The sequence below is a fragment of the Typopeltis vanoorti genome, chromosome 23 (genome assembly GCF_054136105.1).
Source record: "Typopeltis vanoorti isolate ZY-2024b chromosome 23, IOZ_Tvanoo_1.0, whole genome shotgun sequence".
NCBI lineage: Eukaryota > Metazoa > Arthropoda > Arachnida > Uropygi > Thelyphonidae > Typopeltis > Typopeltis vanoorti.
Window position 1 is genome coordinate 21659460 of NC_143571.1, and position 17201 is coordinate 21676660.

Genomic DNA, 17201 nt, shown 5'->3' on the forward strand with positions numbered 1-17201 from the left:
ATTTTTTTAAAGAAATTGTAACATGGGCTAATATTAACTAAAATAAATTTAATTAATACCTCCAGTATTTTGGCAGTTAAATTGCCAGTGTCAGGAAACAAAATATAGCAAGATATGCATGCAGGAACTATGCTACACTACACTTTGCCAAAATATTGGAAGTATTAATTAAATTTATTTTAGTTAATATTAGTCTACACTGTAATTTCCTCAATAAATACAGTTTTGTTTTTACATTATATGTTCAATTTTTATTATATATCATAATAAATAGTTATCTCTTCTATTTGCTTAACACTTCGCTGCCAACTACGAGTATACTCGTATGTCGATTTACTGACCTCCTATGCCAAACACGAGTTATTCCTTTGTATAATTACCTTAATTTGGACCCTTGGATTCTGAATAAAGTGGAGAGCATATCTGGGGGCTTGGTAGAAGAGAAATAATTTCAACTAAAATATAGTATATTGTGTATGTGCCTCAGATGCCAAACTACAAGTATACTCGTATGTCGATTACCAACCTCCTATGGCAAGTGTGAGTTAATCCGTAGTATAACACGTAATTTGTAAATCAATTTAAAACCAGTAAAATCAATAAAAATAAAAACCAATCAATGAAATAAAAAAGCACTCAGTAAAATAAAAAAAAAAAAAAAAAAATTATTCAAATTAAGAATGGTACATTTTAAAACAATTTTCCAGCACAATGGTGGTTTTTCTTGGCAAACAGGACAATAATAATGTGTTTCGCGTCTACGTTTGTTTCTTGTACAGACACGGCATGGCTTTGTCGGTTGATTCTTTTTTTCTGTTAGTGGTAAAATTTCCAAATAATGAAAATCCCGATTCCTCCTGATATTCTCTGATGCTGTAAGTTCATCCATTCCAGCAAAAATTGAGATAAATTGATCTCTAAATTTTAATGCAGACATTGCATTTCCAATAATCATGTTATAAAATTTATGCGCATTTTGAATGTATACCTCAAAAATGCATATTGCCAATTTCTTTGGCCATCTAATTGTCTTTCGTAAGGTGGAATAGTATGAAAGCATTTGATCAGAAAGATCGGTGCCTGGCATACCCAAATTATAATCCCTAACGATATTCGGTTTTAACTGAAATTTACTATTCCGATTTTGCGCTTCAACCATTTCAAATCTGTGCATATTTGAAATGGAAAGGACTTCCCTCTTATCCTTCCATTTGCTAACTACAACAGGTCTTTGCCAGACAAATTCCCCTTTCTTTAGTTTCTTCTGAATAACATCTGGTGGATTGTTTTTCCTATTATTTCTCAGCGTTCCACACACATACATTTTTCTGTTGGTAAGCGATTCTGTTAGAGCTACAGAATTATAAAAATTGTCCATATGCAATACATAACCCCTGTCTAAATATTCTTCCATCAAGTGGAATACAACATCATATGCGTGACCTATTTTCGCTAAAGAGGATTCAGATTTTCCTGTATTAATTTTTATTTTTATCACCAATCCATTTGATTTGCACAGTTCATAGAATTTCACGCCATATTTATGTTTTTTATGTATTGCCAAAATGCCAGTCTACCGCGCCACAACACCATTGACTCATCAATACATAAGTTTCTGTCTGGTGTGTAGCAATTTCGCATTACACTATTAAAATGATCTAGGACTGGTCTTAATTTGTGCAATTTATCATTAGCTGCTTGAGAATTATCTGCGAAATGCAAATGACGCAATAAAATTTGAAATCGATTTCGGCTCATTTTATAGCGCCAAAATGGCAAATTGTAAAGTTGATTTGTACTCCAATAATGCTCAATAGATGGTAAATTACACGGACCCATATGAAGTAAAAGTCCAAGAAATAATTTCATTTCAGGTATGTCTGTTGCTTTCCAGTTAGAAATTCTTCGACTTTTTTTGAGCTTCGCTCGGCTTTCCTCAATATTTTGTAAAGCATATGAATTGGTTTGTTCTACTAAAATTGTGAGAAAATCTTCAGAAAAGAAAAGTTCAACTAACCTTTTGATACTGAAATTTCCAGTGTCAATTTTAAAACCTGCAGTTTCAACAAAGTCAAATTGTGGGGGCTCTTCTTCTGAATTTTCCCAATAAGTTGATGTATTTGGCTGGTTGCTAACTTCATCTTCAAAAGTTTCTTCTTCATCGGAGTCACTGCTAGAGTCGTCTGTAGGATCATCTTCGGAATCGGAACCAAATATCTCATGAAATTCATCATCGCTCATATTAGCATAAGCTTCTACTTCTATATCAGTAAGTTTTCTATTACTGGCCATGGCGAAATTGAAGGTTCTTAGAGACTAGAAACTAAAACTGAACTAGACGCAATAAACACTGGCATCAGAACATGTAATACATAGATGGAAGTGATACGAGATTACTCGTAGTTGGCATATGAAACAAAATTCTATCTGATAAGCCGGCTACGAGATTACTCGTAGTGACCTTGAAGACGTGAAAGTGCTTGGCGTGCAGGAACAAACTATGACTGAGTAGCGTGGCAGCGAACGTGTTAAGAAGCTTGTTCTTGTGTGAGCAAAATGACATAATTAAATTTTTGTTTAATGCTTCTCATTTTTATTGTTTAGAATCATTGATATTGCTTTGGACATTATGCAGCAGAAGCATCTACAGAGTGAAAATATGACTGTATTAATTTTCCAAAAATTTGGAAGACAATCATTTTAAGACCATTTTTTAACTTAACATTTTTTCTATTTATCCAGCAGCAGCACAGAATGCCAAAATTAGGATGTTAATTATTTTCTTGTGTGTGTGTTACAATTTTAAATTCCCAGTAACAATCAGCATTAACTGATTGTTAGTGCTTGTATGTAATGGCATACTAGACATACTAGTTGTGTTCTGAAGATACAAAATTAGCAGCGGTAATGTAAATTATAGTTATATTTTTAATGAATACCTGCCAGTATCCAAGCTTAGGTATGCATTTGAGGACACATGAAATCCCTATGAGAATTTTTTATATCCCTTAAGATTAGGAGTCTCAAGAGTATTTGAAAGTTTCTTCTTTCTCTCTCTCTCTCTCTCTCTGACACATGTAGATTTAAATACAAAATTAATGACGGAAAATCTCACGTAAAAAGATTTAAAAAAAAATTTTTTTTTATAGTATAATTTTCGCCTGTGTGTCACAGGCATTTTCAGTACATGTTAAGTTCAAATTAAACAACTGACAGTTCCAAAAAGCACCACCTAAGTAACTAGTGTAAGATAACTAAAAAGGCCAATAAAATTTCCTAACAAAAAAAAAGAAAAAAAAAGTGCTATTTCACACAAAAACTTTTATTAATACAGCTTGTGTACAAATGCCACAAAAAACTTTGTGCACGTGCGTTTGAACTCAGTTTTATAATTTCTTTGTTCCTCAACCCCATAATTGAATGACAGCTGATCAACCCCTGTGTGTATTGCTAATTCATCATTGAACTGGCTTCTCTTTCTTTTTACCATTCCTTGTGTGTTTTCTCTGGAATTGACCTGACTGACAAAGAAAGAACTATTTAATATAGCTCTATAATTTTTTTGCATATGCATAATCTCAGTCTGTGTTTAATTGTTTTATTTTTTCTAATCAGACTCTCAGATCCTGTAAATATTTATTGTAACATTTTGTGTGTGCTTGTATGTGTGTGTGCATAGACATATAAGAAATGGTTTGTTTCTAGAAAGAAACAGAATACACTAGTATATATTTACATAAATATGTCTAGTTCATTACTTATTACAGAGGATTGCTTCAAGTGTAGAAAATTCTGTAAGAAGTTGTACTTAGAAATTAGTAAGTAGTGAATGTCATTGGTATTGAAATGCAGGCTGATGCACAAAATTTTGGGCATTTTAAAAAAAGTTGTGGTTTTTTTTTCTCTTGTTGTGCATCATTTACTTAAGTGATCCGATCTATAATTTATTGCTACCAATTTGTTTTTTACTTGGTGTACTCTTTTATGGATTAGTGTTTTTTGGGAATATCACTTTTTTTTTTTTAGTGACATATGAATATTGTAATATTTTTGTCATTCTTCTCCACCCCCCCACTTCTAAATTTGCTGGATGTTTTTTTTTTTTTTTAATTTTTTAAATTTTTATTTTTTATTGCATGCCTTAACCACCCATTCAGCCACCCACTGCAAAATGAAATGATCAACCACTGTATACTTCGCATCCATGTTTTGGTCAGTGGATAGATGTATTGTGGCTGGTAAGGAGGTTAATATTATTAGTCTGAAATGTTATTATAATTTCTTCTCTCTCTTTCTCTCTCTCTCTCTCTCTCTTTCTCTCTCCCTCCCCCCTCCCCCCTCAGTCTTCAAGTAAAGCAACAAAGTACAACATTTGTTTGGTACCTTTCCAAAAAAAAAAAAAAAGGAGACAAGATGGAGACAGTATAAATTCATTTATTTTCCCTCCATTCCTGCTTTATTCATTTTTTTTTCTTTCTTTCTTCATCAGTGGTAAAATAAGAAGTTTATTGATTAGAATATTCTCTAAATATCTGTGAGAAAAATTATGTAATTATTATCACCCTCTTGTAGTGTGAATACCATATTAAGCTTTAAATTCTCATACAAGCAGACACGAAAGTTATTTGAATACCAAATAAATACTCCTGTTTCTTGAAACCATGAATTACTGCATTTACTGCTATAATAAATAGAAGTAAATGCTATTTATTATAGCAGTAAATGTGTATATTTGTATATTGTTACTTGGTAATTTGTTTTGTTTTCTTAATGCAGTTTTCTACTTTGAGAAAAAAAATATTACAGTTAATAATAATTTAAGCTGTAGAGGTTATGATATAGTTTCACATTTTAAAAAGTAGTTCATTATTGTGGGGTATATCTTTTGTGTGTGTGTGTGTGTGTGTGTGTGTGTGTGTGTGTGTGTGTGTGTGTGTGTGTGTGTGTGTGTGTGTGTGTATGTTGCACTGCATTTTTGCCTCCCCACCTTGGTTTAAGTTTATTCATATTATCTAGTTCAAAGTTAAGGTAAATCTTGAGTGATTATTCATTAGCCATTCAACTGGTTTTTGGTTACTTCTTTGGATGCATTTATTGTAGACACTAATGTGACATTATCTCTTTCAGATTTTCCCCACAGAACGATGAGGCTTTTTGTTGCCTACAAGATATCATCACTGATATCATTAGGTGGACATATTTCTTTTATAATTAAGTTGAAGTTCTCTTTCTTGTTTTAATATATCTAGGAATTCTGTATATGACTATATATACGCACACCATATCTTTTCATTATGCAAAAATATATATTACTAGTGCTTTCATTTTCTGTTTTTTGATTTTGCCATTCTATTTATTATTTTGCTTATTGCATTTGTTTTTTCTTCTCTCTCTTTATATCCTGTAACAAAATAGAATTGGGTATATATCTCAATCCTATTTTCAGTTTGATATTTTTCTCTTATTATAATACAATAGAGATCCATCATATTTTATCTAAATTATTTTACTCATCCTTCATTAGTCTAATGGCAATTTATTTGTACTTCAAGGATGCTTTTTGGTTGCTTAAGACCATTTGAGTAGAAGATGATTATTAAGCATGAAACATAAAACAAACCTTTTCTCATATCTATGTGATCTTTATTTCTTCAGCTATGTGTCATCAACCCAATCTATATCCTCCCTGGTGTCCTTAAAGGCATTCCCCCTTACTCTCCCTCATCTACAAACTCATCTCAGGAGATCTAATCTCATCTCTCATATTTTTGTAAAACTTAACTGTTGTTTTCTAGGGTCATTTAGAGATACTAACTGAAATATATAATACACAGAAAGCTATACTTAAAGAAGTTTTAGTAGAAATTTAATTTCTGTTCTTATCTTCAGACTGTTTCAACAAACATACTCTGCTGTCATTATGGAGTTTCTTGCCTGAAAATAAAGCACTTAAATTAACGCTCTTACTTAACCTTGAGAAGATTGCCTCATCACTAGTATTTATAATGTTCTCATGTATTCTTTTCTTTTAGGCTTGCACCGTGACCTTAACATAAAGGTCGAAACGTCGAATTGTAAAATTTTAGTAATAGTAAACTAAAGTTTTTATTCAAACATGGTAGTTGTCTCCATAATTTCCAAAAATGCGTTCTCATGTATTCTTTCCTATTTTCTCTTTTTATTCCTTACAAACTGTAAATACTAAAGTGAAACTTTGAATTTATTGTGCATACTGTACATAATTTTTAAGCATATATACCATATTTGTTATATATCCCTAAGTACATATCTGAAGTAGCAAAGGTCAGCATATTGGAACTCTAGTAACAGGTGAGCAAGTGCTACACTTGACTGTTTGACCCACCATATAAGTAAATATGCTTCAATTGACCAAAAAAAAAAGGGGGGGGGTGGCACCATAATCATAATTATTACTATTGACCTACCAAGTGTCATTTGTCTTAGGATAAGTCTTGTAATAACGGTTACTTCTGTCAGACTTCATTTGCTTTCTGGACATTAAATGCAAGGTCTGCATTTTTTTCTATTTTTTTTTAAAAAAATTACTTTTCTTATCTTTCATATTTAATGTTATTGTACTTTTAGAAGTAAAAAGAACAAAGTAAGTATGGATTTGGAGGGACTGGCTATTTTACCTTAGTTGTTAATCTCAGTAAAATTCCACAAAGAACAAAGGACCTATCAATCTGAAGTTGATTTCATGCATAAGTTTTATTGTTCTTACAGCTTGTTTAAGTTTCTCTTTTGCAAGTTAAGTTATTGAAGAAGATTAAGAATTAAAAAAAAAATGAAGTAATAAAGGGAACTTGCCGATAAAGTTTTAATTCGATGTAAAATAATTGTGGACATTCCTAATAAATAATTTTCATTAAACAGACAATGGAAATTATATCATTTCCATCATTCATTCAACACATTAGGCTCAGGAGTCTGGCATGACTTATACTTGATGCTGTGATAATGCAGCTTATCTTATCTACATAATATGTCTATCAATTGTATATGCATTCTTAGGTCAGTTTGCCTGTTCTACAGGATGAAAAATAAGAGTTCTTGGAAGGAAAATCTAGCTACCTTCTTATGATGCTAGTTAATTCACCATTGGTTGCTTAAGATCATTTGAATAGAAGATGATTATTACCTTTTATCATATCTCTGTGATTCTTATCTACTTCTTCAGCTTCAGGTACGAAAATCTCTATAAAAGTTCCTCGCATCCTAGGCTATATTTGAACCAAGGTCTTTTCAAAGAGCTTATCTACTGACTGAGCTAAGGGAGTCTATTCTTTCAGTTATAAGTGTAATATATAATGTTGCACTTATTCTGGAGTAAATTCTTTCTTCTGTAAAAGAATATCTTCCTAGTTGGAGGAAATGTCAACTAAACCACTAGGTGGTAAATGACCTTCATTGCCTGGTGACATATCACCACCCTGCTTATTGGGGACCTGAAGTGGTAACGGCTATGTTCGACCTCCAGAGCAGGGGGGGGGTTCCCAGTCTCTGTCCCTCCCTCTCTTCTCCAGCTGCTAGATAGTACATTGGCCTTGAACCTGTTAGTAGTGAGTCAGGAGGCTTCCCATTCAACAGGCATATAATCCCTCTACCACATATTCTGCCAGTTCATGCCTGGAGATGGAGCATGAGTCTCCTCCCACTGCATGTCCTCATTATTTCCTTTCATCTAACACTAAACCAAAAATGAAACAGACAAACAATGATGTCATGCTGTGATCAGAATAAATCTCCCCCAGTAACCAGTTCATCTAAACAAATCAAACCAAATACAATATTCCAAATACTCGGATCCCTACCAAACAATATCATTTTCACTTTCGCTTTATAGCATCTGTAGCATAAATTCCAACATAAATAATGTTCATCACCACTTATAGACATCCAAAGATCTCATTTTCTTAATAGAAACCCAAACTGCAGCTATATTAACCACAGTTCACCTTCAATGTTTAATTATACTCTTCATGATTCATTTCACCACTCTTGTAGTGAAATTTGTGCTTTCAGACATCACCCACCAAAGAATGCCAAATTTAGAATTCCCTGCTTTTGACTTCCTCTGGCTCAAGGTTCCTTGTTCCACTTAGTAACATTCATCTGCAGCATTTACTGGTCTCCAAACTCTGAAAACTATTCTGACTTCTTCACCTTTCCCATAATGAAACTTGACTGCCTTCAATCTAGCTATCCAAATAGTGAAGTCCTCTTCTTAGGTGACCTGAATGCCCACAATTCCAACTAGCTCTTCCTTCTCCAACACTACCGATCAAGCTGGATGTGATACAGAAGCTATAAACAGTGGTCTAATGCAAATCATACACCTACCTACCTACCTACATTCCCAATATTCCTCTACAGTTTGCCTTCCAGGCACATTGTAGAGGTTACTTTTCCTCTTGGCAACTCAGACCACAATCTTGTGCATGTTTCTGGTCTCACAGAACACACCTTCTCTGACCACACCCAACGTTGTGTCCATCAGCACTACAAAGTACCAAGTGGGATGACCTCTGGAACTACTACTCTTCCATTCCATGGCATGACTCTTGCTTCTGCTACTCTGATCCTAACACCTGTACTGACGGAGTTATAGAAATCATCCGCACTGGCATGAACGCTTTCATCCTTCATTCCATCTGAAATTCCCATCCGCTTTCCAAGTCCTGGAAACAGAAGATGTATGAAAGCATTTGAAGTAAAAAAAAAATCTTCTTACCCCAGGTGGCTTCATATGCAGCCTATATGGAAATATGCAATAAATGTAAAACAGTTATCGGCAAATCCAAATCCAACATCATAAAGACCAATACCAAAAATTTGCCTCTTGTCCAAATGGAAGCTGCGCAAAAGACATTAGACTCAACTGCTGCTCACCTTTGTATCTGCCTCTCTCTCATCTAGATCTCACCACCCTTAGCAACCAAGCAACCTCAACTGTTAGCACCTCAACTCAGAGTCTTTTTGCCAAAAGAGGCACCATGTGCCTCTTTTGGCAAAAAGACATGAATATTAGACAACCGGGACACTGCAAAGTCTTCTGGTCCTAATAGCATCTCTTTTATTGTAATTAAATATGCTCCAGAACTAATACCTGTCTTCTATCATCTTTTCATTTCTTATATAGACTTACATAACTATAAATTCAAATGTATGCCACAGTAATTAACTTTTTAGTAATATGTAAATATTTTATCTTAAGTATCATAAGACATCATCAGTACAGTTATTAAACAACAATAGGAATTACATTCAAAAAAACACATTAGTGGGCATGCTTACATTGGAATCCCTTTATGTATACAGTAGCATGTTTAAGGATTAAAAACTATTGGGCTGTAATTAAATTAAATTAAAATATAACTGATAAATTTATTTTATACAGTTGCAGATAACAATTTCCCAGGCTTTTGGGATAGTGGGACAGTCGTTACAGTTAAGATTGGGTCTGTGACATAAGGCTTCAGCTTTCGCTTTCTTTATACAAATGCTCATGTTTATATATGTATCTATATAGTAGTTTGGCATGTTGCTTTTGGATCCTGTAGTTGGTATTTTCAACTCCATGTTGCAGGAGACCAGATTTGTGAGGTTTGATAAGACGGATGTGGTCTTGATGTTCAGAGATGCTTCAAAGGCATCTCTGAACATCAAGCTACTACCTAATAAACAAACTTGCTACTACCTAATAAACCAATCAACCAAATTCACAATTTGTTATCTTCTCCAAAAGACAAAACTCTCATCACTGATGTTATCTGGTGTATACCAAGTGCCATGTTCTTGTAACTTGTCTTACTATGGACAAACAGGAAGATCTGTAAATAAACCGATCTCTGAACATCAAGACAACATCCGTTCTTATCAAACCTCACAAATCTGGTCTCGTGCAACATGGAGTTGAAAACACCAACCACAGGATCCAGTGGCAGTACACCAAGCTACTATATAGATCTATATATAAACATGAGGCGTTTATATAAAGAAAGTGCTGAAGCCTTATATCACAGACCTATCTTAACCGTAACGACTGTCTTGCTATCCCAAAAGTCTAGGAAATTATCCTCAACTGTATAAAATAAATTTATCAGTTATATTTTAATTTAATTTAATTACAGCTCAATAGTTTTTAATCCTTAAACATGCTACCGTATACATAGAGGGATTCCAATGTAAGCAGGCATGCACACTGTTTTTTTTTTTTTTTTTTTTTTTTTTTATTAAATGTAATTCCTATTGTTGTTTAATAACTGTACTGATGATGTCTTATGATACTTAAGATGAAATATTTACATATTAAAAAGTTAATTACTGCAGCATACGTATGAATTTATAGTTAATCATCTCTTCAATCTTTTATACTCAGCTGGTACCTATCTTATCACACGGAAGCAAACATATATCCAGTGTAGGAGAAAGCAGTTCAAAATTGTAATGTAACAAGTGAGAATTATAGTCTTAGCAAGCACAACACACCATTGGTCGACATATAGAGAGCTTATAGCCATTGATCATAAATAGTCTTAGAATAGCAGTCTCCCAAATTTTATATAAGTTTTTGTAGTATCTTTTTTGTGTCCATCCAATCATGTGTGAAGCGGGGAGGTATCCAATGCAAGATCTGCTAATCTTGCCTTGTCAGAATGAGGGTAATATATATATTGCATGTATTTTTCAAAGCATATGTTACAGTTCTTTCTTTGAAAAATAGGCCAATTTGCAGGCACATGACATTTAATATATTTAGTGGCTCTTGGATATATCAGATGGTGGAGGAGAACGGATAATGTGTAGTTTAATAGTGGCATGAAGTTCGTATTCATTCAAGATATGAGAGAAAAATAAGGAAAGAGAAATACTGTGATTTCGCATGTCAAGGGAAAATCAGAGAAGTATAGTATTTATGTATTTTACTATAGCCTTTGACTAAAAAGATTAGCACCAGCAATTGATTTAAGTGGTAATTGCTATGTCATTAAAACAAATAGCCTTGTTAGGTGTGTTCATGTTTTAAGGATACAGTGTTGTTGGGATATATGATAGTGTAATTGTTTATGCAGATATCTTTCATGTGTGGATGTTCTTTAATTTTTCAGAAATTGGAAAATGATTGGCACAGAAGTGAATCATGCGAAAGACATTATCATGTCTTTCGCATGATTTGATTTGGGCTCTATTTGATTTGAATCAAATGGGCTCTATTTGATTTGAATATTTTTGGAAAACTGTACCTACTATGCAAAACCACTGTAGGGTTATCGGACTCTAAAATATTTAGAAATAATATTTATAATATTTACTTTACTTTACATAATAGTACTTTAATTAATAAAATGCATAAATATATGCATTGTATTAATTCATTACCAAACAACACCAGTATAACAAAATACATAATTTATTGAGTTATTAATATTTCACTCCACTTCACACCAGCATATTCAGAACACAAATTACAATTGTGGTAAAAAAAAAATAATAATAAATAAAAAAAAACACTCAATTAGATTGTTGTAGAAACAATAACAATTCAAACTGAATAACCACCAACACCAAAGTCTGTCATTATCATTACTCTCATCCACTAGGTGACAGTATTGATAGTCTCACTTGAAAACTTACCCAAACAATTTGCAGAATTGCTATCCCACCCCCTTTCAAGCAGTATCCCCCTATTTATTATTATTGTTATTATGCAAACTCTTCCACAGGAGGTTTAAGGAGGGAGGGCCTTTTTCAGATCACAAAGTGTCTAATTATCTTTTGCATCTTTCTTTGAAAACATTCTCTGAAAATGCACTAGCAGCAATATTGGTAGCCTGTTTCATACACACACTGTATACCATGACAAGAACTTGGACTTCACATGCTGCTTATCAATGTAATTTATTTGCTTTCCAAGGAAATTTACAAAAAAAAAAAAAAAATCTGATTTTATGAAACTCTAAAATTTTATAAAAAAAATATTAGAGGTTCAGAAATTTCATGTTTAAAAATTCACATGTTGTGATCAGGTGTGATGCTACTCCTTACGTTTACTAACATACTACTAAATGATACTTTATCTTATTTGGAAGGATGTTGACCAGCAAGGATACGAGTGGTGATTCCATCATGAAGTCCTAATCAGACCACATCGGATTATTATACTTAAATCTGGTCACTGGAATTTGACAGGGATGATGTGACCTTGAAAAGAGTATAGGATACAGAGGCAAATAACGAATGATAAATGAACTGTACCCTGTTGGTTATTGGTTATTGGTTATCAGGATAAACTTAGGGCATGCGAACTCAGAGTTTGGCAAATAGAAGACAAAGGAGTGATATGATTGAGACTTTTAAACTGCTGAGGGGAGATTTTGAATGACAAGAAGCTATCTCTGTAAAGTGTAAAAGGAAATGGTGAGTAAGAAGGTGAGAGGTGGGGTTTTTTTTTTTTTGCATGGAAGATTGTTTGATAAGGTGGTGAAAGTACAGATAGTGACAGGGAGGGATATGTTATCTAGAATGAGCTTCCCATGCTGAGTCTTGAGATGCCATGGAGGTCCTGATTAATAATTATTATTATTCAATCTTATTTTATCCTGATATTGATGAATTGTTCAAGTTCACTGTTAATGTTGATTGCTTTACAAGGAGGGGAAAAGTTGCACAAGCAATATAATTTTATCTCCTAGCCACTTTCTATATTTGAACACCTTGGAAACCAAAGTACTTAACCCAGTTACTTAGACCTATACTCCTCTTGATCTAAATAGGTGATGTGCTTGCTCATAACCTGATGGACACAGATACAGGAATCTCTTGCCTTACACGGTTAATTTATCCTGTGGAAATATGCTAAGAGAAAACATGTTAATCAAGCAATGAAAAAAAATTTAAATGATCTATGCACTTTCAAAATCTTTACTAAATTTTTTAAAATATATTTGTTTTTACTATTTTCACTGCTAGTATAACTGTAAAGGATAATATCATCATAACACTAATTACAGGTATAGACCATATTGGTCTGTTCCGGTCTCATTATCCAATATCCTTTTTTGAGGTCTACCCTGCCTTCTCTTTCCAGTTGGCTTATATTTTAGTATTTGTTTAAGATTTGGGTGTTGGCCATTCGGTTTGCATGTTCAATCCATTTTTGTTTATAATTATTTGGTTTTTCTTCTATTGATTTTGTTTTCAGTTCTTTTAAAATGTCTTCGTTCCTTTTTTTTTTTTTTTTTTTTTTTTTTTTTTAAATCTAATGTGTATTTTGCAGTTCTTCTCATAAATTTCACTGCCACATTGTTGAAGTTTTTGAAAATTTTAAAATTTTGAAGGATAATAAAATGTTTGAAACAAATGAAAGTTTATTAAATATTGCATAATATGTATTCGTAATTATACATACAAGTATATTTAAAAGCAAATTATGAAATTATTTGAACGAGGTAGTTCACGCTGACTTTTGCTTCTTTTTTTCTGTATGTACATCTCTTTGTAACAGCTCATAGTTTGTTGACATTCTTGTGAACTTGCATACTGTAATCAAGGTTAGGGTTGATATGGTTGATATCCGTAAAGTGTTGTTTTGAAGTTTCAATAGTTTGAAATAGTGATTCAAATTCTTTAAAAGTTACACCTCTTTTCAGAATTGCAATTCAGAACAAAATGATATATTCTTCTACATAGCGATCATTGTGTTCTTCATATGCATGTTGTTTAACAGATAATTTTCATGCAGTTCTTCTGAATGTGAGTTTAATAATTCCTGAACTTTATAGAGTCTGTTTATTTCATTTAAGCCTAGTTCTTTCCCATTGTTAGCTATTTGTTCAATAACAAAATCCATCTGTTAGGTAAATCCTACAAAATGTGACAGAAGTTTTTTCTATACAGCTCTTATATTACTTGATGACGACTGGTACTATGCTTTGTCAGTAATTTTAACATTTTGTATATTGTAATTTTTCTAGAACTTCACCAGACCAGTGGCTTGCTGCATGTAGTTGGTTGAAATGCCTGTTCTGTTCATGTAATAAACCTTAAAAGTTGCAATTGTTACTTGATCCAGATGCTGTAAAATTATGTTGTGTGGTAAATACACCTTCACATTTTCATTTAAATCGTCTAGCTAAGGAAATTATCTAAAAGCAGCAAAGCTTTTGAAATAAGATTATTTTGTTTACAATACCTTTCAGCTGATGAACAGAAATAATTATAGAACCAGTCTTCAAAAAGATTCATGGTCATCCATACTTTTTATTTTTTTTATTATTATTTTTTTATTAGCATGCCAAATGACAGACAGCGATTGTTTGCTGTAGAATCATTTTTGCTTCTTCCAACAACTCTTTTACAGATTGTTTTGGTAAGCACAAATTATTTGTGCTTACCAAAACAATTACCATATTTTTTTATAGAATGCACCATTGTATTGGATGCATCATATTTTTCATATCAAACTTTGAGAAAAAGAAGAAAAAAAATTCTTTGCAGTATAAGACGCATGAATTATGCATCAGATATTTTCATGTAAATATTAATTTTTTTTATTTAAAATTTTAATACGTGTATTATCTGAACTTATTAGAACTTCTTCTTCTTCAATTGGCACTACAGCTCTATGTAGGACCTTGACCTCCCATTTTTGGATTTCATAACTCACTACGAGGTGGGGTTGTTACCCCCACACTCAACCATTTGTAATTTTCTGTGAAATGCTGTGTTCTTAAGACCGGTTTGCCCTTTGCAGGAGGAAAAACCCCAGATAAACCGAGGAGAAAAACCATGCAGTCCACATCCAAGACCAGCTAACTTGGCTATGTCTGAGAAAGATCCTTAAGCTCCTCATATCGGCAATGAGAATCGAACACAGGACACTCCTTTTCCAAGCATATGGTTGCAGAGTGTGTAACCACTCGGCTAGCCACGTGGACCCATTTATTAGATAAGAAAACAATTATTCTTAAAAAAAATCATCTAATCATTAAAAAATCTAACACACATTCACACACATATATACAAGGTGTCCCAAAATTCATGCAAGAAGTAATTTTGATAGAAAACACAGGTTTTTAATTAAAAATTATAATTTCTTATTGATTAATAAAGTATACAGTATAGGGTTATGCATGGAATAGCATATCGGGTAAATGGCCTCCATGGCTTTGCTGGCACATACGCACTCTTTTGTCGAAATTTTCCATGACCGTTTTGCATAAATGTGGCTGAATTTCGTTGATACAGTGCTCAGTTTCCTCCTTCAAGGTGTGGGTGGTCGTGGGCTTGTTGGCATAAACCTTAGACTTCAAAGAACCCCAAAGAAAAAAGTCCAACACCGTTAAGTCACATGATCTGGGCGGCCAATTCTGATCACCAAAACGGAAAATTACATGACCAGGAAATGACTCATGCAGTAATTGAATTGTTTCTTGGGCTGAATAGCATGTGGCACCGTCTTGTTGAAACAACATGTCGTCCACATCCATATCTTGCAATTTAGGCACAAAAAACTGGATTATCATGTCGCGATAGTGAGCACCATTAACTGTTATTGCCTTACAGCCGCATTTTCGAAGAAGAATGGACTAATGATGCCTCCAGCTCAAAATCTGCACCAAACAATGACACGTTGTGGATGCATTTGTTTCTCAACAATCACTCGTGGATTTTTTGAACCCCCAAATGTAACAATTTTGTCGATTAACGAAGCCATCAAGATGAAAATGAGCCTCATCGCTGAAGATGATTTTGTTCGAAAAATAAGCATCCACTTGTTGTTGTTCTATAATCAATTCAACGAACTCTCTTCGCTGTGTGTGGTCAGTAGACTTCAGTTCTTGAGTCAATTGAACTTTGTAAGCATAAAGATGCAAATCTTTCATGAGAATACGCTGTAGAGAGCTTCTCGAAATGCCCAATTCAAGACCACGGTGCCAAATTGATGTTCCTGCACTCTCAGCAACACTCTCACGAACTGCTTCGATGTTTTCTGTTGAACAACTTGTTGAAGGACGGCCAGAGTGTATAAGATCACTAATTGATCTGGTTTCCTTGAATTTTTTAATTAATCTTTTCACAGTTGATGAAGTTAAATCACTATTCCGACCATATTTTGTACGAAAATTGCAAACTGTAGCTGCCAAACCTTCATTATTTTTAAAATATTGCTCAACAATGAAAATGTTTTGTTCTTTCGTGTAGTGCTCCATTTTTAATAACCCTGAACTGTCAGCTGTCACGCTGTCTTTTTTTTCTCGTTGGCAACACTTTACCGCACAAATGGTGCTAAATTTAAATCTTGCGTGAATTTCAGGACACCCTTTATATATATATATATATAAAATAATATAAACAAAATAATTTTTATAATTTTTATTCATCTTCATCTTCACTCTGAAAAATTTTCTGAACTTGATTCTTCATCAGAAACCGAGTCATTGCTGTCTTGAAATAATAAGTCATCAAGAGAATTACTAATGCCACACTTTTGAAAAGATTTTATAATAATATTAGGTTCACTTCATTCTATGAACTCTTTACCCATTTGCACACCTGCAAAATTGTGGCCTTCTTTCTCCTACCTGTAAATGTTTCTTCGAAATTTGGACATTGCATCCATTTGACCCATTTTTCCCTTATAAACCCCTTAAATGACTTGTTTATTGATACATCTGAAGGTTGAAGCACAGAGGTTAGCCCTCCTGGGATTACAGCTATTTTTGTGTTCATTTTGTGAAGTTCATTCTTAACAGCTTCAGTTTTATGGCATCTAAACTGATTCCATACTAACAAGCAAGTTTCTGACATAAACTGCCAGGACAACTGGACCACACCTTCTTTATCCATAACTTATCCTTTCCTCATCCATCCATCCTTTTGGATGAATATGAATTCCTTGAAGAAGTTTTTCTTTGGGCATTGTTTTTCTTTTAAAAATTAAAAAAAGGTGACAATTTTGTTCCATCCACACAGCAGAACAAAACAATAGTATAGTGGGTTTTTTCGCGACCAGAAGTTATAATATTTTTTTTACCTTTGGAGGAGTCAACAGTCTTGTTCAAGGGCACACCATAAGTCAGAGGCACTTCATCCATATTAGCTATCTGTGAAAGTTAAAAATTGTCTTGTTTTATAGCATTTATGATGAATCCGTGAAACTCAATAATTTTATTTTC

General features: G+C 33.3%; 1 protein-coding gene across 7 annotated transcripts in view; it reads left to right on the forward strand.

Annotated features, from left to right (window-relative positions):
* The window catches only part of LOC150093675 (transcription factor CP2-like), a 357564-nt gene that overhangs the window by 90838 nt on the left and 249525 nt on the right, over positions 1–17201 (forward strand). For 6 of the 7 annotated variants that reach the window (XM_090412621.1, XM_090412620.1, XM_090412622.1 and 3 more), the window contains one exon: positions 5128–5190. The exons of the other annotated variant lie outside the window; for it this stretch is intronic. In XM_090412621.1, the coding sequence (XP_090268747.1) occupies positions 5128–5190 (63 nt within the window). The remainder of the gene's footprint in view (positions 1–5127; positions 5191–17201) is intronic. 7 annotated transcript variants of the gene reach the window in all.